Source organism: Gopherus flavomarginatus, chromosome 18, assembly GCF_025201925.1.
Source record: "Gopherus flavomarginatus isolate rGopFla2 chromosome 18, rGopFla2.mat.asm, whole genome shotgun sequence".
NCBI lineage: Eukaryota > Metazoa > Chordata > Testudines > Testudinidae > Gopherus > Gopherus flavomarginatus.
The window spans coordinates 22748451-22776412 of record NC_066634.1 but is presented as its reverse complement, the minus strand read 5'-3'; the positions used below and the strand labels follow the sequence as shown (position 1 = coordinate 22776412).

The window sequence follows — 27962 nt, the reverse complement described above, 5'->3', positions numbered from 1 at the left end:
GGGATCCAGTTAGCCCCTTCACCATCCCTTTGTTAAGCTAAATTGATCTGAGTCTGTCACTTCAAGGCAGATTGTCTAATCCTTTAATCATGTTTGTGGCTCTTCTCTGACCCCTCTCCAATTTATCAACATCCTTTCTGAGCTGTGGGCACCAGAACTGGACACAGTAGCTGGTTTTACAGGGCTTGCTGCTGCTGCAAAAACTTATGCCCTGGCTTAAATTTTACACATATTCCATAAAGACTAAGCATGTGCCTGGTCTAAATGCACCTTTTCCCATAATGAAGACAAGGCCTGATAGAGAAATACACAGAGACATCTCATGCTTCAGGCCACCAGCAGTCACAGGGATCAGGAAGGAACTGGACTAGGAGGGTTCTTAAACTTTTTAAAAAGCACTGCAAGCTATCGTGATGTTAGTCCTGTTGTCAGTGGATTGCTCTGGGGGAATCCACATGTTAATGTGATAACTAAGATCCAGGCTTTCGAGGAGTCCCTTTCTTGTCCTGAAGGACTCAGTGGTCATTGAGGTCAATCCCTTTCTGCGATGGCAACCAGGTGGTGCTCGATCTCATCCTCGCTCAGTTTCCTGCAAGCCACCAAGACAGGGTGCTGTTAATTTGTGACCATTCTGGAAATGGGCGGGAGGAACTTGCAGGCCAAGAGGTCTTACCGGAATCGGGGATGCTCCGATGTCACTATCCCCACTTCGATCTCACTGGCCTTGAAGTCTGTGGAGAGGACCGTCGATAAGCAAGTAATCGCCAGCTGTCAGCAGAGGAAGAAAAGGAAAAAGACTTTTTCTACTCTGCATGTGGTTAACCTGCGGAACTGCCCGCTCTAAGATATTACCGAGACAGACAACATAGGTCCTGATTCTTCTGCTCTACAACCTGTGCTAGTTTTTAAAATGAGACGTGTGACCTCTGGACAGCAGAATTCAAAACATTCACCAGACAGGTCACTACTGAAGAGAGTGTTGCACTGTGGGATTGTTGGTGGAGGACTGCGTATACATGTGCATCCATTCTAGCACCAGGCTGATAGATCGATAGGGCTCATGTTGCTCCAGGAAGGGGATACGTTCACCCAGTCATGTCCAGTGATGCACAGTTGTGTGGTCACACACACACGTGCAGTGTTACGCATGGAGACACAGGGACACGCGCGTACACACACTGACCTCTACAGGATCCACAGGCGAGCCCTGTTTCTTCTTCAGAGTCTTCTCCAGGAAGCTGTTAGCCTCGGTCTGCTTCACCCCAGCAGTGGTCGCTTTGTAGCCGCAGTAGTAGCCCGCCGGGTCGCATTTGAACAGCTGGGGCCCCAGTTCCTGGTCGATCCCGATCAGGATCATACCTGCCGACAGAACCGGGAAGGAGGGGGTCATGGGAAGGGGCAGGATTCTGTCTCTCTAAGAGGCCAAAGCGGAGCTGCGGGAGTTTGGAGCCAGAGTGTGAAGTGGCCATAAAGAAATCAATCTGGGGGGGGTGGAGAGAGAGCTCATATGGGACCACTTGGGTCCCGGGGGAGAGGGGCATTTGGAGGATTTGCTGGGGCAGCTGTGCGGGGGTTGGTGATTAAGGGAGGGCTGAGTTAAGGGGCGGTCAGGGGTTATGCAGCAGACTGTGGGCGGGGTAGGGGATGGGGTGGTCATTGAGTGAGTGGGGCTAAGTGGGGGTAGACGGAGGTTGGGTAAAGGAGAGGGGTGACTCTGGGGGGGTGGCTCTCCCCTGCCCCCCGTCACTCACAGCAGCCCAGGGGTCTCATCTCAGCATTCTGCGTGTAGACCTGGGAGATGTCAGCCATGCGCCGGCACAGCATCGCCACCGGGATCTCGTAGCCCTTCTTGTACTTCCATTCGGCTGCCTCGTGCCGGGCGCGCTGCACTTGGGACCGGCCGTCGGCTGGGCGGGGAAAGGAGCCCCCGTCAAACGAGGCACAAGCATCACACCATCTCTGTGTGTATGTGTTTGTGTGTCTCTCCCTACCACCCCCTGCTGGAGGGGCTGAGCCCTGGTGTATGTGTGTGTGCACACGTGTGCGTGCGCCCCCCTGTTGCCCCCTCCTGGAGGGGCCAAACCCTGGTGTGTGTGTGTCCCTCCCTACCACCCCCTCCTGGAGGGGCTGAGCCCTGCTGTGTGTGTGTGTGTGTGTGTGTGTGTGTGCCCCTATCACTCCCTGCTGGAGGGGCTGAGCCCTGGTGTGAGTGTGTGTGTGTGTGTGTGTGTGTGCATATGCGTGCGCCCCCTATCGCCCCCTGCTGGAGGGGCTGAACCCTGGTGTGTGTGTCCCTGCTAACCCCTGCTGAAGGGGCTGAGTCCATGTGTGTGTGTGTGTATATGTGTGTGAGAGAGAGCGAGAGAGACTGCCCCCTGCTGGAAGGGCTAAGCTCTGCTGTGTGTGTGTGTGTGTGTGTGTGTGTGTGTGTGTGTGTGTGTGTGTGTGTCCCCGTCCCTGCTGGAGGGGCTGAGCCCTGCTCTGTGTGTGCGTGTCTGTCCCCACCACTAGAGGGAATCAGAGCTGTATCATTCAATGACTCTGTTGCTCTCTACTGGCTGAATATCTCACAAACAGGATAAAAGCCCTAACACTGCTACACCCAAGAGTCATCCTCTTATAGCTCGGGGCTGGAGCCTGGCCGCTGCAGAGCTAGAGGACCAGGGTTCTGACCCCTTGCTGGCTGCTACAGACACCTAGGGTGAGTCACTCCCTCTCTCTAGGCCTCAGTTTTCCCATCTGTAAAATAGGGATAATCATGCGGCCTGTGTCTATTTAGAGAGTGAACTCTTTGGGGCAGGGACTATAACTTGCTCTTGGCTGGGCAGCACCCAGCAAATGGGGCCCCTGATCTCTGTTGTGGGGAGGGTCTGGACTGTGCCCAGTGCTACAGGGGCATTTGAGATCTCAGTGCTCCCAGGCTAGGGTGTTTCTAGAGGAGAAAAACTTGCCAGGCTGCCTGACTAGATGACCCCCCGCACTTTGTGCTCTAAATCAGGACTTTGGGGCAGCCAGCGTAAGCGTCTCAGGGTCAGATCTGGATCTGCTTTCAGGCCGCCACACACGGGATGGGGGGGGGATTGAACCAGTGAACCCAGAGCGAGACGATGGAGGGGGTAGGGCCCAGGCCCTGTTCCTGGAGCTGGCCCAGACTTGTACCCTGCATGGGCAGGCACAGAGCAGGAGTCACCAGGAATTGCTAATGGCGGGTCAGGATTCATCCCCTGGGAGGGAACCGGAGCCCGCTCACCGCTCATGCCGGTCATGGCGCAGCCGATGGTCTCCGTCAAGCGATACAGGTTGGTGACGGTGCCGGGATCCAGGAGCTTATCCTAGGGTGGGAGTGAAGACACCAAGGCCATGTGATTTCCCTTCGCTTGGCAGCGCAGGACGCCCGGCCTGTCACAGGCCGCCCCGATGGGTCCTTCCTTCGGGGGTCAGGCTAGAGGGGGGTTGCCACGGGGCCCAGGTGGAAATCGCCCCTGCACCCTATAGCTGGACCAGCTCATCCTGAGGTTTTATGCACCGAGCAGGGTGGGGAACCTCAGGCAGGGAGTGAGGGGGAGGGGCAATCAGTGCTGGCCCCAATGCCCCAGTGTGGCACTAGGGGGCGCTGTGCTGCAGGGAGCAGGGCAGGAGGCTCAGTAGGGGGCGCTCTCCCCACACAGTCAGTGCTGACCCCAGTGTGGCACTAGGGGGCGCTGTGCTGCAGGGAGCAGGGCAGGGGGCTCAGTAGGGGGCGCTCTCCCCACACAGTCAGTGTTGACCCCAGTGTGGCACTAGGGGGCGCTGTGCTCCAGGGAGCAGGGCAGGGGGCTCAGTAGGGGGCGCTCTCCCCACACAGTCAGTGCTGACCCCAGTGCAGTGCTAGGGGGCGCTGTACTGCAGGGAGCCAGGCAGGGGGCTCAGTAGGGGGCGCTCTCCCCACACAGTCACTGCTGACCCCAATGTGGCACTAGGGGGCGCTGTGCCGCAGGGAGCAGGGCAGGAAGCTCAGTAGGGGGCGCTATCCCCACACTGTGCTCACAGCACCACACCAGCTGGCTGTGGCACATGATGCGTGAGAATCCAGGCATTAGCCTTGGGGTCCTGGCCCAGCTCCAGCTCCGGCGCCCCCTTTCTCTCCCAAGGCGCCCCACGCAGCGGGTTCAGCTGGTGCAAGGAGCGGGGCCACGATCTATGCCAGCAAAGAGCCAAGGCAGCAGGGCCCCAGCCCCCGATCTCCAGCCTCTCCCCCACACGCTGGGCTCCTACCGGCACTTTCTTCTGGGTGACCACGGCCACAGAGTTCTCCCCCCTCACGGCCACGGTGGTCAGCCCCCCCTGGCTGATGGCTTTGAAGGCGTATTCTGCAACCAGAGACAGCAATCGGTAAATGCAAGAAGAGAGAAGGAGGTGGGGTGGGGGATGGCACTTCTCGAGGGCTTTCCATCGGGGCTTCACAGACAAAAACCTACATGCTGCTGCAGGGCGGCCGCCTCTTACGAATGGGGAAACTGAGGCACATGGCGGGGGGAAGGGACTTGCCTGAGGTCCTGCTGCAAATCAGTATGCTGTTGGGAACAGGGCCCAGGTGTCCTGATTTCCAGCCCCACCCCTGTCCTAACCGACTCTAGATCCACTCCTCACCCAGACCCAGGCATCGAACCCAGGAGTTCTGACTCCTAATTCCCCAGCTCTAACCACTAGGCAAGGGGTGGCAAATTTTTTAGCCTGAGGGCCACATCTTGGAATGGGAATTGCATAGCGAGCCATGAATGCTCACAGAATTGGGGTTGGGGTGTGGGAGGGGGCTCCAGGCTGAGGCAGGGGGGTGGATGAAGGCTCTGGCTGTGGGTGCAGGCTCTGGGGTGGGGCTGGGGATGAGGGGTGTAGGAGGGTGCTCTGGGGTGGGACCAAGGGGTTTGGCAGGCAGGAGGGAGATCAGGGCAGGGGTGTGGGGAGAGGCTCAGGGGTGCAGGCTCTGGGTGTCGCACTGCTCTGTCCACAGGCACCTCCCCCTCCCTGCAGTTCCCACTGGAGCTGGAGTGGGGCCCGTACTGCTGCTTCCAGGAGCCACATGGAGCGGCCCCTGACCCTGCTCCCTGGCTGAAGCTCCAGAGCGGGGCAAGCCCCAGACCCCACTCCCAGCGGGAGCTCAAGGGCCAGCTTAAAATGGCTGGTAGGCCGCAGTTTGCCCACTCCTGCCCTAAACGCTGCTGCCTCTCAGAACCAGGATTTCCAATACCAACCCTGTCCTCTAGCTGCTGGACTCCTTGGCCTCCCAGAGCAGGGGATAGAACCCAGGAGTCCTGGCTCCCAGCCCTCCCGCTCTAACCACTAGACCCCACTCCCCTCCCAGAGCTGGAGAGAGAACCCAGGAGTCCTGGCTCCCAGCCCTCCCGCTCTAACCACTAGACCCCACTCCCCTCCCAGAGCTGGGGAGAGAACCCAGGAGTCCTGGCTCCCAGCCCCCCCCGCTCTAACCACTAGACACCACTCCCCTCCCAGAGCTGGGGAGAGAACCCAGGAGTCCTGATCTCCAGCAGCAACCCCCCCCCCCCCCGCCAATTGATTATTCCAGGCCCCAAGCTTGGGAGCAAGGGCACCAATCCTGCTCTGGCCTCAGTCCCGAGGGATGAGAAGTGTGCAACCCCTCTGCCTCCGGATGGCGCCCCACAGACTGACCCACTTGGTAGAGACGCCCCTCGGGGGAGAAGATGGTGATGTGGCGATCGAAGCCGGCACTGGACCCACGCGACATTTCACTGTTCGTCCGGGGGCAGTGGGAGGGAGACAGGGCCCTCTGCAGAGACACAGCCACTCTCCTCTTTCCCTTTCACTTTCAGTTCATCCCTGGAAAGTACCTGCCAGGAAAGGCTGCATTAATTGGGCAGATCTGGATCCTGCAGAGGGGGTGCTGGGAAAATGGGGGGGGTTGATCACTGGAGTTGGGGGGTGCAGGGCAGTCAGGAGGGGGTCAGGTTGGGGGTTCACTTGGTTGAAAGCATCCCAGTGGGTTCAGTTTGGGTGGCAGCGGGGCAGGGGGGGGAGTCACCTTCCTGCTCTGGCATCTGTCACATTTCTGGGCAAACTGCATCTGTATTTCCTGCTCTGGGGGCTCCTTGGCTGTCACCTCTCTTGGGCAGAACCCTGCAGCTCTCCTGGTCCTGACTGGGGTGTTCCCTGCACTGGCAATCCCCAGCGAGCCAGATGGCCTTAACGAGCCAGTGGCCACGTTTTGCTTCCTCCCCCGGGGCTACGAGCTGCAGAACGGCCCTGTGGTCACCCGCCAGCACTTTCTAAGCAAGCGCCTTTATTTCGCAGGTCACAGCGTGACGGAGAAACCAAGAAAACCTACACATGGGCTAAAAAGCTCCCCAGAGATCACCCCAGCTCCAGCCTTGGGCACATGTCTGTCCTTCCAACACTTCCCTACCGATCGGGGGTCCCCCTGCGACTCACGATCTGGTGCATTGCAGGATCAGAAAGCAGGTCCCAGGCCAGTTTAAACCCAGGCAATTTAGCCAAGAATCCTTTCTTTGTTTGCTGCTCTCTGGGGAACCCAGTTTGAATCAGTATATGCCAGCTTCCCTAGTGGGGAGTACCTCTCTGGAGTGAATCTGCCTGATTTCCCCCCCTCCCTATAGTCCTTAGCGGACTGTGGTCACCTTCTCCCATGGAATTACCCACAATTCCCTGACCCCGCAACAATACAGAAACCTAAGACAGGGAGATCTCCCCGAAACCGTGCAGGGAATTGCCTAGGCTGTCACAGGCCCCCAAAATCTCAACTCAGCATTAGACCTGAGGCTGTGTGTCCGCATCTGGACCAGCCACACAGACTCAGGGAAATATCTGGCTGGAGACATCACCAGAGGGGCGGCAAGATAAACTAGAGATACAGAAGGGGGCCGGAGCTGTTCCGCACGCTGCAAAGGGAGCCCCTGGAAGCTTTAAAGACACAGCAGAACATTAATAAAATGACCCCTGCCTGCAAGGAGCCAGGCGGGTCAATGGATGGGTGCATGCACCTCTGACCTCTGCTGGCTGAGCGCAGAACTGCACCTCCATGTGTCAGAGCCCCTTATGAGAGAGCTAATGGGGAGATCCCCCTTTCAGCCCAAGCAGCAGCTGCTTGGGGTCTCGGGGTGGGAGGATGAGTTCTAACGCTGTGCTGCTGGGAAAATCCAATGTTGTTATAATCGGGGTGAGGGGGAGATTTTACAAATTTCATAATGGCAAATCCAAGGCAAAGGCCTCTCTCCTACAGAGGGACCCGTGACACTCAGCCAGACAACGATCAACGTTAGCCACGTACAACCACATCTTGAGCTTAGGGACAGGCCTGCGTATTTGCAGGCTGAGGGGGATCTCTACTGGTCAGCCAGCCCTGGCCAAGAGGAGAAGGCACTGCAGGTCATACCCCCAACCCCACTGGGAAAGTGTGGGTAGAGCGTGGGAGGGCTCTTGTCAAATTCAGGCATCACAGAATGGGGAGGGGCGGACCTGGGAGGGTAGGGAAAGGAATGAGATTGATTATAATTGTCCAACCTCTGTTTCCATCAGTAGGTCCCAAAGCTCCTCCTGCTTTTAGAGGGGGAAACCGAGGCACAAAGCAGGAACATGCCTTGGCCAAGGTCACCCAACTAGCCACTAGCAGAACCAGGACTAGGACCCAGGTGTCCTGAACCTCAGGCAGGACCTTATCCCTCGAGACCCCGACAAGCCAGAGAACAGGGCTGTGAACCAGTCTGATTCTGACATGGAGCAGCGGACAGCCATGGGAGGGGAGAGATTTTCACACATTCAGCTCCTGGGGAGGTGAGCTGGGCTGGGAGATTTTCCCCTGCATCAATCTAAGCAGCCTTTGCTCTTCCTGCATCTCAATGCAGAAGAGATTGGCGCTCCCACGCATATCCTTTTGCTCAAATTTCCACCTGTGTGTGGAGGGGACTCAATCGCCAGATTTCTTCCCAGGCTGCTGGTGCAATGCAATCTGAGCACCGGCTTGGGTGACGCACAGAAAGGGCGAGACCCCTATTTTCTGCACGTACCAGGGATCAGGTGTTTGATGGGCCAAGTCTGAGGGATGCTTTCTGGGAGAGGCTCAGCAGAAATCTCAGCTTCAGCATTTGCAAGGCACTAAATTGGACAGGGCGTAACCAACCCGATGGCATCACAGGCCAGAGGTCTGGCGCTAAGCGTGCATTTCACGGCGTTTATCATGGCTGACAATCAGCCCCAGCCCAGGCTCAGGTAACAGGCTCCCGGCCGCGAGTTATTAAGCAACCCGGATCGATATTTACAGCACATCAGCTGATCGGAGGAAGATAGAATTTGCCACCTTGTGTGCACCCTGCCCAGTTCCTGCTCGCAAAGGACTTTGCCACTCGGGGAGGGGCCGGCACTTTCGGATCGAAGAGGGCAGAGGCCTGGAGTCAGAGTAGACAATATTTTCACATTTCACACAGAGGGAGATTTCCACACCGAGAGGCGTGGGGCTTGGTTTATTTATTTTTTCAATAAAGAGACGGATGCAAAAAAGATGCCAAGCTGGAGGAAAGGGAAACGCATCGGCTACTGCCTGAACGACAAGAAGAAAAAGAAACTGAATTTCCAGGGCTTTGAGGATCTCTGCAGGTAAGGGACAGAGTGTCTGGTGCTCGGCACCTCAGGAGATCCTTGGGAGCAGGGGAAAAAGAGGGGCGGGTAGCCTGGGACATGCACGAGGGACTGGTGGACTGGTGAAAACTGCTGCAGCAGCTACCGGTTTGACTGGCTTTCTGCTTCTGAACCTCTTGCTCTGCATCTCTTGGTTTCCTCTAGCTGTGGGGTGAACTGACCCCCTCCCCCCATCGCTGCGGGGTCTGAGCGCCACACCCTCTTTCCAGTACTTATCCCTGGGAGGCAGGACTGGTATCCTCACTGTACCACTGGGGAAACTGAGGCATGGAACAGCTAAGGCCCAGATCCTCAAAGGTACTGAGACTCTTAACTTCCAGTCCTACCCACGCAGTCTCCATGCATTTGAGGATCTAGGCCGAGCAGGGGACTTGAAACCAAGTTTCTCACATCCGAGGTTAGTACCCCAGCCACTGCCTCCCCAAGCCATGCTAGTTACAGGATCTGTACCTGCTCCATAGATTTTAGCCTCCCCCACAGCTGCATTTGTCCCAAATGAGCCCCCAAGCAGCATACACATGGCATCACCAAAATGCAGCCACCTCTGAAGGGGAGCACTGCACATGGCTGAGTGTAACAATCCCTGGACCTTTATAGGGGGACTAGCGCCCACACCCTCCTGCTTCCATTGCCCCTAAGAACTAAGCATTAGTTACTATGTTAGCTGGGGGGAGAAGATGGGACATGTTGGCAGAGGGTAAATCTCTAGTCAGTAACTATGCCCCACAGGGATCTGTAATAGCGACACAGAGCAGACGGAAGCTCAGTTGCTAAGATCACATAAAATACTTAGTGCTTATGTAGCACCCTTCATTCGAGGGTCTCTGAGCTGGGTCAGTATCGTTATCCCCATTTTACATATAGGGAAACATATAGGGAAACTGAGGCACAGAGCAGCAAGGGCCCCTTTGCCCCCCTAGGGGACACAGTGAGTCAGTAACAGAGCTGGGGATAAGACCTAGGAATCTTGATTCTAGCCACTAGACCGTAGTCCCCCTCCTAAACTGGAGAGAGAAACCAGGAGTCCTGACTACTGGCCTCTCTCTGCTCTTACCACTAGACTCCCCTCCCCTCCTCATAAAATTGGACGATGCCCGTCAGCTCCCTGCTTTAATCCAGCCCGCCTTACATAGATCTCACTTCCCACCCAGAGCTAGGGAAAGAACCCAGGAGTCCTGGGATGGATTTAAGGGGTACCACACAGGCTCCCAGCCCGGGGGTGAATTTCACTCTGACTTTTCTTTGTGTTTTCCCCTCCTGCCCCCATTCCAGCTGCCAGAATTAAAATAGCCCCAGATCTGTTTTGCACAAGAAACGACGCGCACCCTGGGCCCGAGACTCTTACCTAACATCTCGGCTGGGGCGACTCTCTCGCCTGGCTCTGCAGGGTTGAGCTGCTTCCTGTTGGTTCAGGCCAGCTCCGTGCAAGTGTTTTTGCAACATCAGATGGTCCCTTGCCTCACTGAGGCAGAAATCTGGACCTGGCCAGCATACGCAGCTCTGAGTTCCAGCCACCCCGGCCATCTCAAGGAAGTTAGTATCGTCATCCTCATTTTGCAGCTTGGGGAAACTAAGGCACAAGAAGGGAGAGAGGGGCAGGAAGTGACTTGCCCCCAGTCACAGAGCCAGGCATAGAACCCAGCACTCCTGCTGCCCAGTCTAGTACTTTGTCCACTAGGCCACACTGCCTCTGGTGGCCTATACTCTAGGAAACAAAGGGACTTTCTGGCCAGTTGTGACAAATGCTTTGTGTATCTCTGGGGGCTCAAAGGGGCAGGCTGTGGTCTATCTCTGGGGGCTCAAAGGGGCAGGCTGTGGTCTGGCCTCAGGCCAACTACGCCTCCATTACCCTTCCTTCCCTGGTTAATCAGACTCCCGGGGGCAGGGAGGGGCTGTTTTCCCAGCTACTGTGATGTATTAACAGACAGCTCAAAACAACACAACTCTGTCTGACCCAGACCCAGACCCAGACCCAGACCCAGACCCAGACCCAGACCCAGACCCAGACCCAGACCCAGACCCAGACCCAGACCCAGACCCAGACCCAGACCCAGACCCAGACCCAGACCAGACCCAGACCCAGACCCAGACCCAGACCTCTGCCCCCTGAGCGCTGAGAACCTCAACCCCCCTTCCCCCAGGCTGCCCTTATATCCCTTCAGCAGGTCCCCTCCCACCTTATGCGACACCTCCCACTCCCCACTCCTGGGCTCATTCCCTTCACCTGGGAGGCAGGCACCTGAAGCCATCACCCTCTTAAAGAGCCGGCTCCCCCCAGGACAGCCTTGGATAGGGGAAACGAGCTGCCCTCCACTGATGTCGGGGTGGGCAGGTGGGATTGGCCCTAGGGTCTGATCCAGAGCCGCTGGGATCCCTTTCCACTGACATCGGATCAGGACCATGGTTTGTAAAGCACTTCAGGAGCCTTATTCATCTGTGACTTGCAGCAAAGTCTAGAGGCAACAAATGAGATTGTGCCGGGTGCTGCATAGACACCAACCGAGATCAGGGCCCCGTTGGGCCTGGCGCTGCCCAGACCGCAACTGAGATCAGGGCCCCGTCGTGCCGGGCACTGCACAGATGCCAACTGAGATGATCTGGGCCCCCGTGTGCCGGCTGCTGCCCAGACCCCAACCAAGATCAGGGCCCCGTCGCGCCAGGTGCTGCACAGACCCCGACCGAGATCAGGGCCCCGTCGTGCCAGGTGCTGCACAAACCCCGACCAAGATCAGGGCCCTATTGTGCCGGGCACTGCCCAGACACCAAGTGAGACATAATCCCTTCCCCCAAAGCACTCGCTGTCTAAATAGGCAAAGGGAGGATTATCAACCCCATTTTACAGATGGAGAAACTGAGGCACGGAGCGACATGCGTGATCCCATGCCTGCAGCATGAATCACAGGATCATTCACCCTAAGGGGCACCCCCCTTGTGTGTATTAGTTAAAGCCTCTCAGGGTTGGCATACTAAAGACCCACATAATAGATCTGCTTTCTCCCTCCCTTGCTCCTTATCTTATCTCTCCACCTCCCTTATCTCTGGCTTTCCCTCCTCTCCTTTCTCCCTCCCCAGTTCTCCCCACTCTCTGTCTCAGCAGGTTCTCGGGCATCGACTTGTGACGTTTGCACAGAGAAGGAATTAAAGTCCCTCTTTGTTATGTGTAGCAAGACACTGCCTAGATGCCACAGAAGACATCAAGGCACTGCACAGACCCCCACCGAGATCAGAGCCCCCCATGCCGGGAGCTGCCCAGTCCCCAACCAAGATCAGGGCCCCGCTGTGCCTGGCACTGCACAGAACCCGACCGAGATCAGGCCCCCCTGTGCCAGGTGCTGCCCAGACCCCGACTGAGATCAGGCCCCCTGTGCCGGGCGCTGCACAGACACATACTACATGCAAACTTGCACTGAAATAACAGAATCAGTTGTAACTCACACCTTTTGTCAATTGCGTGCAAGTCTATATGGCCACTGATGTCAGCGTAAAAGTTTCCAAGTTTGATAGTGCAACCAACTCAAATGAGGACAGTTTTATTCCAAATTCCTTGCAGACACTCACTGAAATCTTGCCCCAGAGCGTGTGGGTCTTGTCCTCACGGGAAAGGGTTACCTTAAATCAATTTTGAAGCTGCTCCAGGGAAAGCAGCCCGAACCCCAGTGCGAAAGCCCTGGTTTCTGTTTAAGAGCCGCATAGATTTGGTTTAGCTTGCACCTATTTCGATTTAAGCTGAAGTGAAAGAAGACGGGTTTAAACAAAAATACATCTCAACACAGGAGTTCGCACCAGTTTAAAGTTACGCAGTTTTGCCGGTGTTCCCAGCCTTTGCAAAGTAGCTTCTGTTAGGAGGAGAAATTGATGCTACAAAGCAGGTGTGTCCTTTGGCGCAGTCCTGTTTATTTACAAGAAACGTGTGTGCAGTCCTGGTCTCTGAGCACGGTCAAAACAGCAGTAGGTAGCTTCCTTGCCCTGAAATTCCCAAGTCTGCCTCTCCAGGAGGTCCTGTGCACAAGAAGCAGCGTCCTACTACGGCCTCCCAGTTATTTCCATTGGCAGATATTCCACAGGCTGCAGCCCAGGGAAAACACCACACTGGGTGTGACTTAGCTCTGACCTGTCATGCTTTGGGCGGTAAGCCCCCGGTGTCTGCAGCCTTCTTGAGCCCAGAGAGAGGCTTCATTGCTCCTCCCATTGAGCCTGAAGTAAGGAGTTCAGCCCGGCGAGGCCTGTGATTGGCGTTGGATCAAAGGCATTAGGACCTTTCAGTATGACACCCCTTGGGATAAAAGAGTGTCACATTCTCCTCTAGATCTAAGTAGGCAAGGACAGGATGATTATCCCCATTTCACAGGTGGGGAAACTGAGGCAGGGATCAATTAGAAGTGATTGGCTCAAGTCTGCACAGGGAATCTGTGGCAAAGGGGAGGGTGTTGATCCCATGACCCCTAGACCTCAGTCCTGTAGGCTAACCACTGGGCTGCATGGCATCTCTTAGCAGGATGCCCTGGTGCAAATCCCTGACTCAGTTTTTCTTTATTTTGTTTGCCCAGGAAACGAGGCTATGAGGTCATTGAGGTGAGTCCCAGCCGTGGGTTGCTTGGAGCCGAGGTGTGCATGGGGTGGGGGGGGGACAGGGGATGCTGGTGGAGCGGGTATTATATGGGAACTTTTGGCCACGTGCCAGCAGCCTAAGCAGGGTCTGGCCTGGTTGACTGGGAGACCTTGGCACACCCTGATTTTATAGGGTGGGGCATGGGTGGTTCGCGGATGAGTCAGTGCTCCCCAGTGCCGGGGAGAGGGTGGTGACACGGGGCACGATGGGGCTGACCCAGGAGGGTGCACCACCCAGCCCCTCCCTACTCCCAGCTCTGCTCTGGTCCTGCCCCCGGCCCTGGCTCCCAACCTCGCGCCTGGCCCCATCCCCAGCCTTGGCCCCCTTAATCCCTGTCCACATCCCCAAGCTGAGGCCCCGCTCTTGGTCCTGGTTTGGAGGGGCATAGACAGGGTAAGGGGGGGCGTGACCCTCAAAAGTCTGGGGTATGGATATCTATCTGGGAATTACTGGGGTCTTCATTCACCATGCTGGGGCATTGGGACTCATAGGGGTGAGCGCCCCCTACTGAACTCTGCACCCTACAGCGCCCCCTAGCACCGCACTGGGGTCAGCACAGAGCTCCCCACCCTTGGTCTTCTTGGCCTTGCTCAAAGCAACGGGGAGCTGGCTGGAGGACAGGGGATAACAATCAAGCGCTGGCGGGAAAATAGGCCTGGATACCAGGGTGATGGGCACCCAAGATGGCACGTGCCAGAACACATTGCCTCCCTCCTCAGAGGAGCTGTGGGTTTAAGGGCCTGTCGTTGTTTGCCTGTGCTGGGATCGGCCCCGTCTGTCAATAAGAACTGGTTTAAACTGACAGCGGCTGGCAAAGTCCACAGAGATAAAGCGAGAGCCGTTTCTGGGTGGCACCGAGTGAGGACAACCAATATGGCACGGAGCCAGTAAGGTGTTAACTCAGGTGGACGTGAAAAAGACTGGTCATTCCCCCCCTCTCCCTCGGGTGATGAATCATTACAATTTTCAGATAGCATGAAGGAGCGGAACAATTTACAAACTTACACCCCTGCCCCGCCACTGGAAGGCATCCACCTCTGGGGTGGGGCAGGGCAGCTGATTATAAAGAGATCACTTCCCCCCCTAAGATGCATCCCCTTCTGAGGAGGGATGCACTGCTTGCTTTGCCCACTACGCTGTAGCTAAACAGCTACTGGAATGTCTGTGTTCACAGGCGACAACCGGGTTCCTAGCGGTGCTGTGGGTGATGAGACCAAAGGTGTAAGGCACAGCGGGACGGAAAGTCAAAGGCTGCTGTCGGAAGAGTGGGGTGGGAAGTTTTCAGTGGCAGTTTTCTCGCCAGAAAATGCTGAGTTGTCCAAATCGAAACGTCTCCTGGGGAAGGGAACCTCAGGGCTGGAATTTCACTCAAAACAAGCATCAGCAAGAATGTCATTAGCGTGGAAAATAACCCAGCAAATAGGGGCATGCACCTGGCATTCGTAGGCCTGAAGGCACCGCGGTCCCTAGTCTGACCTGCATCACACATGCACTAATCTCTGTTTCAACTTCAGCAGAACTTTAAAAAAAAAAAGCCCATCCCAGTTTGATTTACCAATTGCCAGCGACGGCGAACCCACCAGGACGCCTGGCCAATCGTTCCAAAGGTTCACAACCCTCCTTGTTAAAAACACACACTTTCAATTCCATCTGAATTCACCTTCCAGCTGCCACGGGGGCTTCAATCCCCACTCGGCCTGAGCTGGAGTCGGGGACAGGAAAGATTGAGAAATCCCCCCCCTCGAGAAGAGCTAATAGCCTCAAGATCAGAATCCTCTGCTAGGATGGGGAAGACCAAATTATGCACCTGTGAATTTGCCAGTGTGTCAGTTAGCTATTAAAGCTGAAATCTACCGAAGCAGGTTTGCTAATATATAATCGGATCCAACAGCTACCCCCTTGTTACTGAATCCAAGGAGTGTTAACTTACTTGTTTAACACTTTTCTTTTCAGATCAGCTTTTAACTTGAATAGCGTTTCTCAAATCAGGACACCTGCTTATTCATAGCCAACCAACCATTTATTAATCCTTTAGTACCTAACGCATCTGTCACCCTTCCAAGGGTGCGCGTCGCGTGTCTTCCGGGGCTACTTCTCTTTGACTAGGCTGGCCCACCAGGGACGAGGTTCGAATAGTAAAAGCAGCGGCTGAGAGCAATTCTTTTCGAGGTCTCTAAGACCACTTTGCTTGGCCTTTATAAAGGAGTTAAAATCTCAAATAAGGCCCCTCGGTATCTCACTGGAGAAGGTGGGCTCAGCAAGCTAACCGACAGCTGGTTATAATGAAGGAACAGAAGGGGGAAATACAAACTTTGCAATGAAATCTCACCACTTCTTATCCCAAGGTCTTTTCCAGAGCAGGGATGGACTCAGGTATGCGTGGTGACCGCCTGGTGCTCTCTTCCTCTGGGTTTTTTTTTCGGCCAAACATTTCCTAAGGCCTTGGATTCATTCTGATGAGGGTTGGGAAATGCTGGGAGATCTTGAATATTCTCATGTGACAGGTTCCCGGCCTGGCTCTGGCTCTCAGCAAAGAAGGGCTTTTAATCTTCGCTTCTCCTCCCGTCCCAGATTGACTTGGCCAAACCCCTCCGTGAGCAGGGCCCCTTTGACGTCATCATCCACAAACTCTCCGACCTGATTCTCGAGTCGGGCTACAACAGCCAATCTCACCAGCTCATCCGCGACTTCCAGGTAAGGACTGGGGGCAGGTTAGGAGATTCCACTAGGATCATCCATAACTCAGGCCAAGGCCATCCTCACCTTGCCTGCAATCATTCCTGCCTGAACGGAAGCAGATCTTTAAAGAAAAAAACCAAATCCCCTCTTGATTCAACAAATGGCCAGCCGGGGAGAATCCACCACAGCCACTGGTAAGTTGTTCCAATGGCTAATTACCCTGTTAAAAATGGATGGCTTATTTCCCGTTTGAATTTTTCCAGCTTGAATGTCCAGCCATTGGATTTTGTTAGATCTTCCTCTGCTAGAGCGAAAAGCCCACGATCAAATTTCTGTTCCTCACGTAGGTCTTTATAGCCATCTCCTCTTTGCTAAGCGGAATAGCTGGAGCTCTTTGAGACTCTCCTCTATTCCCCTGGCTCTCCTCTGACTCTGCTCCAATTTATCAATGGCCTTTCTGAATTGTGGACACGGGAACTGCACATGGGATTCCAGCTGCGGTGCCAAATGTGGAGGGTAACTAACCTCTTGATGGATACTTGGGTTCCCTGCTTAGGTGCACGTGGGGTCGTTGTCTCCCACTCGTGGTGGCTCTGGTTACAGTGCTCCTTAGTACCAGAAGTGACTTTTGGATTCCACTGCCCAGAATGCGTAATGAAGCACTCGGATGCTTCTGAGTCTGGACAGCTTCTCAGGTGCATCGTTTGCAGCGAGGTGATCATCACAAACCCACTAACTGGCTTTGCGGCTTTAAACCTCCCCCGCCCCCAGGACTAATTATACATTTGCTTTGGTCCTTCAGATCTATGTGGAAACCTATTCCAGTATCATCCTTCTTGACCCATTTCCAGCTGTACGGCCGCTCCTGGACCGCTTCGAATCCTATCGCCTCCTCCAGGACCTTCAGGATCAAGGTGTGCGAGTCTGGGGTCTCCTGGTAAAGCCCGGGTGGCCAGTCTCCAGTTGCGCTCTTCCCCTAGAACTGACTGAAGCAGTCCCCTAACTTGAATCTCACACCAGAGGGGGGCACTGTCGGACCACAGAGGAAGCCCAGCCTGGTGATCAAAGCATTAGCTTAGGCCTTCAGAGTCCAGCAGTCTCTGCTCTGAATCATAGTCCCTGGAGGGCAAGTGTAACCCTTCTGCCCCTCTGAGTTGGCACAACAAGGGCCGGGTTCAGTATCCAAGGGTTCCGTTTCAATAACACAATGCAAAACCTGCTCGAGCCCCCACCCAGTGACCTGGCACAATTACATACCACCCCCCTGGCGCCTCTAGGAGGCAACACTTCCCCTCTCGCAAGCACGGAGTCTGAGTGTAGCAAAATCCTTTTAATAAAGGAGGGAAACAATGTGGCATCACGTTGGAGAAACACCACAAACACGATTATAACACAAACCATAAGCAAAAACCCACCTCCAAGTATGTTTGGCAATGTCCTTTCCCCCTTAGGGTCTTAAGTCCAATCTCCCCAAAGTCCAACAGCCCGAAAGTCTCTGGTCAGTGCCACCCCAGAGTTCAAAACTTTATCTGCAGAGTTTTACCCCACCAGCCTGGGTGGAAATGGGGGACAGGCACACACAGGGTGTTAAGGGGCACCTTACGTGGGCCAGGGCCAACTGCTCTGCCTCTCCGTGGAGTTCTGCTGCAGCCTTCGCCACGACCAGCTCCACTCCACCAGCTGTGCCTCTCCTCCAGCTGACCCGTGAGCCACTGCAGCCGTTCCCGCAAACCGCTTCACTCCGCTCACTGTTCCATGGGCTGCTCCAACACACTGCAAACTGCTCCGCTCTGCCAGCCGCTTAGCGATAGATCTTCAGGCTCCCCCACTAGCTAACACAGCACTCAGTGATCTCAGCTCAGTAAGCTTAGCTCTTCTGGTGATTTCAGCTCTGAGTAGGGGAGCCCCAGTGCTGGTGCACCATTGGCCCAACGTGAATTCAGCTCAGCAGTCTCTAGCTGGAATCAAAATTAGCTCTACTCTTCAACAGTGGAGAGGAGGATGTGCAACTGGTGTTCCAGGCCCTCAAAGGGGGCCCATACCACCAGTCCCCAACCTCTCTCATTTCAATGGGTTTTGGCACCCATGTCCCTTGTCTAGCCAGTGCTACTTAATTGATATTGAGACATCTCTGCCATAAAGCAGTCTCATAGTTCCGCATTCACATAATCAGGGTGACAATACTTTATTCCTCCTGCCCCAATAACAAAGAAATTGGGGATCCCAGAGTTGTCAAAATATCCATCCCAGGCTGCCGTGGGCTATGCTAGGTGGGGTGGGTGTGCCAATGTAAATACCTAAAATTCCTTTCCACACTCCCCATAATTCACCACCAGATGTCAGAGTAGAACTCATCCTGACTCTGCTTACACAAGGTTAGAGAGGAGGTGGTCAGCTGGGCCCCATAGAGGGCTTGCTACAGGCGTGGCTAAGCAGAGCTTGGCTTTTGGCTCAGGCAGCAGCCATGTGTGGGAGCCAGGGGTCAGGGGTTCAATCCCAACGTGGTTGGGGAGAAAGCCCCAGTTCTGTGGAACAGCTAGGAAAGCAAGGAAGGCAGGAATGCAGGAGCTGAGTGGGGTGGGGTGTGCGTCTGGGTCTGTGTGTGTTGGAGGCTGGGCGTGGGGGGCGGAGGCAGCGCCATGCACACGGGCAAGGGATGGGTGGTGAAGCCTCACAGCGGGGCGGGGAGGGGGGACAACTCACACCCATGCAAACCACTCGCTCCCCCACTTATTTCTGCCCACCCTGCTCTGCAGACAGCTGCATCTTCTCCCCGCCCTATGTGGAGCTGAACAGCGGGACCGAACGGGAAGCGGCAGCATGGATCCGGGAGCAGGGCCTCACCTTCCCCTTAAGTGAGTGAGCCCAGTACCTCCTTAATCCGTGGGGCCTTTATACCTGGGGGGAGGAGAACCAGCCTCATGGAGATAGATGCTGCTGATGAACAGAGCACCTGAAGCCAATCAAAATACCTCCCTTTCCCCCCACCTGCCCTGACACCCAGGGAGTTGCTGTGCATCCCACCATGCTGGTCTTGTAATACCACCAGTGCAATGAGTTTCCAGGCCTCAGTGCTCCCCAGCTCGCCCTGCAGTGCTGAGCCGTGGGCAAAGCATGGGCTGCAGGGTGGGTGGGGATAACAGCCTGCTGCTGCTGCTGGCTTGTGGAGCTGCTCCTTCTGCTCAAGTAGGAGTGGCTTGTGCTCGAGGGGGACCTGGGTTCAAATCCTGCCGGGTGCCTGGGTGGGGCTGGTTCTTACATTCCCATCTAAGGGAACGCTGGCCAAATAAATTGCTGACTCAGGGCCTTATTGACTGCAGGGCAAAGGGGGCTACAGGGCAGGTGCACTAGCACAGCAGGCCTCTGAGCCACAGCAGAGATGGGGCAGGGCTGGAGGGGGCGTGGGCAGGGCAGACCTGTGCTTTGGCTATTCTGTGTCCATGCACAGCCCCCTGGGGAGGAGGTTACAGCTGCAGCCCTCTGGCCGCTGACTGGGGGACGTGCTGGGGAGCTTGGCTTTGGTCACCCCCAACAGCTCAGAGGGGAGGGATTTGGGGTAGAAAGTTCCAGGTTCCCATTGGCTCTTGTTGGACGAGTCAGAGCCCAGAGTGGAATGAAGGGCGGGGCTATGTCATCTCACTCTCCACTGACTCCTCCTCTTCCTCCTTCAGTTTGCAAAACCCGGGTGGCTCACGGACCCAGCTCCCACGAGGTCAGTAGCATCATGTCCCAGAACCTGCTCGTAAAGGGTCGGCCACAGCTCCGCCTCCGGCAGCTAGCCCATGTGGAGGATAACAACCTACTACTGTGGCTCGCTAACGGAATTATTCTTTTAGCTCAAGCCGTGTAGGCCTGGGGGCGCTGCGTGAGAGGTTGTGGGTTCAAATCCCTCTGCTGATCCGTTTTGGGGGGTGGTGTGTTATAAAAGCACTAGGATACTTCGGGGTGGGTGGGTCAGAAAGGAGGGGCAAGTACCCTCTCAGCACACCAAGAGGCAAACCCAGAGATCAGGGCGGGTCAGTAGTGGGGGCCGCTGGGAATTTTTTGCATTTTAATAGTTTTTGCTGGAAAATTCAGATTTTCGACTACACAGAAAGCGTCTGCTGCCCACCAGCAAAATCTGACTTTTCCTCCGAAAAAACAGAACCCCCTCTCACTCGATTTGGCCAAACACCCAAAAAATTCTATTTGGAAATGTTGCTGGGGTACTTGGTGGGAGTTGTAGTCTGGACCCTTTATTTCTTCATGCTCTAGGCACCGAATTAAATCTCCCATGATGCACCAAGGTAGTCTCCTTTTCCCCAGCCACCACAGTGCATCATGGGAGCTGTAGTTCAGCTGCTTTATGCCTCCATTCTGTCCTACAGGCTAGCTGCCCAGGCAGACCGCATCTCCCATGATGCACTGCTGTGGCTCAGGCAGAGAAAGCTTGGTTCATCATGGGGGATGTAGTCCAGTTAGGAAGCCCCACCTATTGAGGCATGAGGCACCTGAACTACAATTCCCATGAGGCACCTGGACTGTATGGGTGTGTCTGGACGAGACCATGGCTCTCAGCATGCTGTAGGGCTGGGCAGCAGCTCAGTATAGTGCATTGCATGGAACTTCCCACATGCAACGAGTCGGCCCAACAGAGAACATTGCAAGCTGGGAGCTGCGCCCCACTCACAGGCCACATCTCTGGCTCCAGCTGCAATTGGCTGCTGGCAAGTTGCCATGGCAACCAGGGCTAGCGGGATCCTAGCAGGGGGTGGGGCTAAGGAAGCCCCTCCCATTTCCCCGTCCATCAAGAGAGGACCCCTATAGACCTGTCCCCGCCCTATGGAGGCCCCTCCGTCCATTACCCTGCTCTTCTCCGCTCTCCCCGCCCCCTATAGATGGCGCTGATCTTCAACGAGGAGGGGCTGGAGGAGGTGAGCGCCCCCTGCCTGCTACAGAGCTTCATCAACCACGACGCCGTCCTCTTCAAGGTCTTCGTGGTGGGCTCCTCCCACTTTGTGGTGCGCCGGCCGTCCCTGAAGAACTTCCCGCGAGGGGAATCAGGTGTGTGTGTGGACGGGGGAGAGGTGGCACCTGGGCCATCTCCTCCTGTGGGGGCTGGAAATGAGACTTTGTGGTCCCACCAGCCCTCGGTCTCCCTGCTGAGGCTGCCCAGAGCGGGCAGGGGGAGCAGTTAGCGCCAGTCCTGGGGGGGCGGTTCGGTGCCACGGGTCCCTGCCCTACTGGAGAAACAGGGCTGAGGCCCAGCGAGCTCATTGCACGGATGACCATCAGGTTCCTCTGTACTGAGCTGGAGTCAAGCCGTGCAACCTGGGGTGAAAAAGCATTCACGTGCCCTCGTCCCTCAGAGTAAGGGCCAGATCCGCAGCCGGGGTCAACTATCCGTTGCCCCACTGGGGTCAGTGGGGGCCAGATTCCCGCCGGGGGACAAGGGGCATCGCCCTATTGAGGTCAGTTGCATCAGCAACAGGCTGCACGGCTCTGAGTTGGTGACCGCTGAGCCCAGAGTCTCTCTGGACCCCCGTGCCGGAGAATCTCCTGAGCCCAGGTGAGCCGGGCTCGCGACCTCCCTCTGTTCCTTACAGCCAGGAAAAGCATCTTCTTCAACAGCTGCAGCGTCTCCAAGCCAGAGTCCTGCTCCCGCCTGACCGAGGTGAGCACGGGGAGGCCGCGGGGTGGGACCTGGTGCCGGAGGCAGAAGGGAAGAATAAGGGAGCGCCGCAGACAGAGGGAGGATGGGGAGGGAGGAGGGAGCGAATCCATCCCAGAGGGGCTAGAGATGCAGAGGGAGAGGGCACTGGAGCGGCTCTGAGCTGAGGGGTTGGAACTGGCGCTCACCATTGCGGTGTCTGGGCACCTCCCTCCATCTCCTGTTGAGTGGGGACACGCAGGGGCAGCCTCTGGGATCATGGGGAAGGGAGCCGGGAGCAGGGAGGCTCAGCCTCATGCCCCAGTGCGGCACTAGGGGGCGCTGCGCCTCAGGGAGTGGGGTGAGGGGCTCACTAGGGGGTGCTGTCCCCCGTGCCCCAGTGTGGCATCCCTCCCAGCGACTCCCCCCAAGCCCATGGTGCTCTCTGCCCCCTTTGCCAGCTGGATGAGGCTACGCTGGAGCCCACCCCGCCCTCCGACAATGTCGTCTGCCGAGCCGTGCGGGGCCTGCGCTCCGCCCTGGGGCTCTCTCTGTTTGGGGTGGATCTGATCGTAGAGAAGCAGACGGGCCGGTGTGCGGTCATAGATGTCAACGCCTTCCCAGGTGAGAGCTTGGGGGAGGAAGCGGGGCTCAGCAGGGGGTGCTTTCCCCTCACAGTCAGTGCTGGCCCCTATGCCCTGCTGTTGCACTAGGGGGCGCTGCTCTGCAGGGAGCTGATCTCTTACTCAGCACCGAGGTGCAGCCACCTCTGGGGTGGGGTGGGACAGCTGTTTATACAGGGATCCCTCACCCAGCACCAAGATGCAGTCATCTCTGGGGTGGAGCGAGGCAGCTGTTTATACAGGGATCTTTCACCCAGCACCAAGATCCAGCCACCTCTGGGGTGGGGCGGGGCAGCTGTTTAACGTGCAGTGTTTGTAAGGGGCTCTGGGATGCCCTGGTACAGCCCGGATGACTCTTTGGTGGCCTCTGCAGGTTACGAAGGTGTTCCGGAGTTCTTCTCAGCCCTCCTGAACCACATCGAGACACTGTTGGAGAGTCATGAGCAGGCAGCCCGGGCCAGGGTGCTTATGGCTGAGTATTCCCTGCACCAGCGGGCGCCACATGTGGACACCGCCCAGGAGAGCACCCACGACACTGACCCGAGAGCCCCTTGGCTGACCAATTCCCTCGAGACGCCCAAGTCAGCACCAGCTGAGAGCAGTTTCCTCACCTTCACCGTCCTGCCTGCCGTGCTGTCCCGGCACTGACGGGGGTGCTGTGCTCGGCTGGCCTCTCTGAGGGAGCAGGGAAGCGCTGGGTGTCCAAAGAGAGCAGAAGCGACATTGAACCTATCCCAATGAGGAGAATTCCCAAACAGCCAGCAATCTCCATGGCTCCTGTCACCTCCCCTGGCTCGCCCTGGGAGATCAGAGCACTGGGCCTTATACTGTGGCATCCTCATCTCTTGTAGTATGGACCAGCCCATCAGTCCATATAGTGCAGAACTGCACCTCCCTGCTTGGACCAGACCAGACGACTGGTCCATACAGTCCAGTATTGCACCTCCCTGCCTGTATGGACCAGCTCAGATCACCGGTCCCTATAAGTGCAGCATTGAACCTCCCTGGTTGGGCCAGATAAGATCAGCGGTCCATATAGTCCAGTACTGCACCTCCCTGCTTGGATCAGCCCAGTGTTCCATATAGTGCAGTCTCTTACCTCCCTGTCTGGATCAGACCAGAGCCCTAGGCCCAATCCAGCTCAGGTCACCTGTCCGTATAGTGCAGTACTGCACCTCCCTGCTTGGACTCGACCAGACCAGACACTACGGGTCCGTATAGCCCAGGCTCTTCGCCTCCAGCACTCAGTAAACCATACCCTCGTAATGACCTCCTCCTGGTCTGTTCCAAATCCAGCAGCAAGGGGGCCGCATGTTCCAAAAACTCAAAGGGGTGGCCGAGCCACTCACACCCCTTGGGGGTGATGGCGGAATGCAGACAGCGTGGGAACCGTGGAGAATAAATTGCACTCACCGGACTTGGGTGCTAGGTTGTGCTGCATGCTGGGGCCTCGGGGGCGGGGCAGGGAAGATAGAGTCCCCGCTTATTAGATTCTCCTTCCTTGAAAGGAGTCTCAGCACTGAATTAAGGCAGGGGACTGGCTGCTCCTGTTTTCCAACCCCCTGTGGGTTTCCTGCCCCGTCCCTTTGTTCTCAGCCTCCCGGAGGGGGCTCCGCACCCCACAGAGCAGGCTCTGAAATGGCAAATGCTGCGTGTGGAAAGTTTCATCGCAGACTATGAAGGGGGAGAGGGGACAGAGGGCAGGAGGAAGGCTGTCCAGTGAAGTAGCAAGACAGAGCTTAAAAAAAAACACTAAAATGTATTTAAAAAACAATAGAGCTTCCATCCCAGCCAGAGGTCCCTCCCAGACACCTTTCTTCCTGCAGCTCTGACTCCCGGCCAGACGCCAGGGAGTTTTATAGAGGGATTCCCTACCCAGAATCCTTTGCAGGGAAGAAAGCCCCACCTTAGTCTCCCTGGGCGATGGACAGCCCATCTGGCCACTCAACTCTCTTTTCCTCATTCCTGACTCTCCAGGTCTTTCCCTGCATCGCAAAGTGTCTTGCTCGGAATTAGCTTGATCCACTTTGGAAGTGGATTAAACTAAACCGGCACAAGGTATTCTTACTCCGGAGGAAGAGTGTGGATGGAAATAATCAGGAACAGTCAATCCACTTTAAATTCATAGAATCATTAGGGTTGGAAGGGACCTCAGGAGATCATCTCATCCAACCCCCTGCTCAAAGCAAGACCAATCCCCAAATGGCCCCCTCAAGGACTGAACTCACAACCCTGAGTTTTGCAGGCCAATGCTCAAACCACTGAGCAATTCACACCATCTCTGCAGCTGGAGTAACTTTCACGTGTAGACCAGCAACCAAGTGCCACTGTCTCCGAGAAGATCAGTCGAGGTCTATCTGTTGTGTATCCGGCCAGGAGAGACATAACGATCTCTGGGTGCGATTCCCAGGACACAGCAGTTCTGTGCCCAGCGGAAAACCTCGCCTTGTCTTGAAACTAGTGATGGGCAAAAAAATTTGAACCAAAAACGTATTTCCAGCCAAAAAATGCAGTGTCAGTAACCCCAAAATATTTCGTGACTCTGTGTCAGTTCTGCCAAGCTGTTTTGGTTGGGGAAAAAAAAACCCTAACAAGAAATGTAAAAAAGCTGAAAAAAATTTGAAATGTGTCATTTTGACACAAAACCTCTCTGTTTTTCAGTCAGAATAATTTTTTTTCCTCTCAGCCTTGTTTTGAACATAAAAGGAAAGGAATCCAAAAGATTAAAAAAGGTTCCAAATTGAAACGTTTCCTTCAGCCCAAAATGACATTTTTTCAGCTTTTGAATTTACCCAGAGTTTAGAAAAAAATGAGGTGGTTTTTAATTTTTACCCCAAATGATTTTTTTTTACCATTGTTTTGGAATTGTTGGCAAATTGAAAAATCAGTTATTCACTCCGATCTCTTTGGGACAGGCTGCATCAGTGGCGGATGCCAGGTCCTCTTCGAAATTTGAAGCCCCTTGTCTCCACCCCCACTGAAATATACATGTGCTTGTAAGTTTCCAGGCTCCTCCCTGCCCAGTAAATCTTGATGGCTACATTTTGATAGGATAACATATGGGAATAAAAGCAGAGGTTATTTTTGGGGAGTAGTAAATGACTATCCTTATCTTGTGGGTCTCAGTAGTGGAAAAGCACAGCTATGAAAACAGCCAGGGTGGAGGAGTACGGAGGGGAGGGCCGTGCAGGTGAGGAGAATTCATGCAAATTCCATGCAAATTCCACCTCTAGTTTCTCTTATTCGTGTGCATAAATTATGTAAATTAGGCACCATTTTTAGGCTCTACCTCCTTCCTGGTATGCTGTTGGTTACCTTGCCATGCCAGAGCCAGCTGGAGGAAGTGGTGAAGCCAGAGATCCCAGTGTACAGCGTGCATTAGCTCACTTGCTCAATCAGTGAATTAAGCAGCTCCGTGGGGCTCTGATTTTCTTAATGTCCCCTTGGGTTACTTTTAATTATTATTTATATCATGGTAACGTCTAGAGGTTCCAACCAAGATCAGGGCCCTACTGTGCCAGGCACTTCTCAGACCCCAGCCGAGATCATGGCCCCGTCGCGCCGGGCGCTGCTCAGACCCCGACCGAGATTAGGGCCCCATCGCGCCGAGTGCTGCCCAGACCCCGACCGAGATCAGGGCCCTGTCGCGCCGGGCGCTGCTCAGACCCTGACCGAGATCAGGGCCCCGTCGCGCCGGGCGCTGCCCAGACCCTGGCCAAGATCAGGGCCCTGTCAGGCTGGGCACTGCCCAGACCCCGGCCGAGATCAGGGCCCCGTCGGGCCGGGCGCTGCACAGAACATGACCGAGATCAGGGCCCCGTCGGGCCAGGTGCTGCTCAGAATGTAACCAAGATCAGGGCCCTGTCGTGCCGGGTGCTGCTCAGACTCCGACCGAGATCAGGGCCCCTTTTGTGCGGGGCACTTCAGAGGCACAGTAAGAAACAAGCCCTTGTCCCAAAGAACTCACAATCCTTATAGACAAAGGGAGGATCATTATGCCCATTTTACAGATGCAGACACCAAATCCCCCTGAGCTGCCAGGACTTGTCCAAGGTCACACAAGAAGGCTGTGGCCAAAGCAGAGCTTAGGTTTACCAATCACCCAGTATCTGTGAAACTCACCGTCCTCAATGTACTTATCCTGCCAACTTCCTGCTGAGGCGGGGGAAGGTTTTTACCCCCACTGTACTGCTGGGGAACCCAAGGCACGGGGCAGCCTGGCATACGACCACACAGGGCGTCTGTGGGGAGAGCAGGGTCTTGAACCCACATCTCCAGCTACTGTTTTAACCCTCGTTCTGCCACTGACACACCTTGAAACTCTCACTGCTCCGTGCCGCTCCCTCCCATTCGCATGGTGGAAGCAGGTGCCTGTGAAAGCCTCAACGTCGAAATAGACACGACAGGAAGGAGGGCTGGCGGGTTGGAGTCTGGTTTTCACTGTGCTTTATTGTTCCACAGAGCTGGCTACACAAGGACAGGGATTTAAAAAAAAACAAACAAACCCCCCCAAACCCCAACACCTGATAGACCAGGCCACCAAGCAGCTACACAGCAGCAGCACCTGCAAAAAATGCAGTCACAGACTATGGGGAGGGTGCCGGGGGGAGGGGAGGGAGTCCTACGGCTTGAACGGGGGCAGGGGGGAGAAATCAGCAAAAAACCCAAAGTGAAAAGCCCGAGAGACCAGGAGTGGGAGGATCGGGGCCGCCGGAGGGGCCAGGTTTGAGGGATCTTGCTAGGGAATGTAACCACTGCTTTGTGTTACGTGTGTGTGTGTGTGTGTGTGTGTGTGTGTGTGTGTGTGTGTGTGTGACCCCTGCAGCTAATACAATGGGCATCTCTCTGCGTCCCGTGCCTAACATATGGGACGCATTCATGTTTTCTTGCCCTCCACGGACGATTGGGGAGAATCAAGCTCCAGCAGCAAAGGCCTGTACTTCCAGGGCGACAGGAGGTGGGTTCCTGCCGCGTGGGCTCTATTCTGCGTGGGCGAGAGCAGACCCTTACGGACCCTTCTGGGGTCGAACCCACCCAGTCTCCTCTCTGACACCCCTAGAAGTCTCCAGGCTCTGAGGGGGGGAAGGCTGGGGTCACGTTGGGGTCAGCCCAGCCCAGCCTTGTTGCGTGCGAAGAGACCTCTCCGAATTACCTCGTCTTTCTGTGAGTAATGAGCTGTGTGTGCCAGTGACCTCTGGGGCTGCAGGCCTTCCCCTGGTCACACCCCGGGCCAGGAGAGGCTGGTTCCCGTCTATAGCCCAGCAGGGATCACACCTCGCTCCCTGGTCTGCAAGGGGAACTCAGCAGCTGGGGTGGGATCCGGTGCCCGCACCTCCCCACTGGGCCAATGGGAGTGGGAAAGCCCACGTGGGACAGTCACACAGAGCCCGGGGCCTTGACCTCATCAGCCAGGCCAGCCGGGGAAAAGTCAGCTGTACCTTCTCCAGCTGATGGCCCCCCAGGGCAGGCGCCCTGCCCCTCGGCTTTCCTGGTGCTCCTGCAGCTGCCTCCTACCATCTCCCCTCCACCTCCGAGCCTCCCGCCAGGCCCGATGGACTGAGTGCGTCCGGCTGCTGGTGAAAATGACCCCTTGGGAGGCGGGCAGAGCTGAGCCATGAGCCCCAAGCAATGGGGGAAGGGGTCAGGGAAGTTGAGGTTTCGAGGACCACGCAGAGCCCCAGGTCCCGCGAGGCTGAGTGTTAACAGTCAGTCCGGCTTGCCTAGCGGGTGGGGAGCCAGGCAGGTTCCCAGGTTCCTA

The 27962-nt window shown here is 55.8% G+C and overlaps 2 protein-coding genes across 2 annotated transcripts; one reads left to right on the top strand and one right to left on the bottom strand.

The window, feature by feature from the left end:
* Nucleotides 1–69: 69 nt before the first annotated feature.
* LOC127037135 (proteasome subunit alpha type-6-like) lies at nucleotides 70–5774 on the bottom strand. The gene is made up of 7 exons (XM_050928634.1): nucleotides 5668–5774; nucleotides 4255–4349; nucleotides 3251–3332; nucleotides 1752–1907; nucleotides 1184–1359; nucleotides 674–768; nucleotides 70–589 (listed from the first exon to the last, which is right to left on the bottom strand). The coding sequence occupies exons 1-7, from the start codon at nucleotides 5741–5743 to the stop codon at nucleotides 532–534; spliced, it is 738 nt and encodes a 245-aa protein (XP_050784591.1). The 5' UTR covers nucleotides 5744–5774; the 3' UTR covers nucleotides 70–531.
* A 2753-nt stretch (nucleotides 5775–8527) lies between these two features.
* On the top strand, nucleotides 8528–22852 carry LOC127036971 (inositol-tetrakisphosphate 1-kinase-like). Its single transcript, XM_050928257.1, has 10 exons — nucleotides 8528–8622; nucleotides 13212–13236; nucleotides 15845–15967; nucleotides 16755–16866; nucleotides 18709–18807; nucleotides 19624–19664; nucleotides 20830–20995; nucleotides 21538–21605; nucleotides 22043–22205; nucleotides 22578–22852. Exons 1-10 carry the CDS (start codon nucleotides 8528–8530, stop codon nucleotides 22850–22852), a joined length of 1167 nt encoding a protein of 388 aa, XP_050784214.1.
* Nucleotides 22853–27962: the final 5110 nt, after the last annotated feature.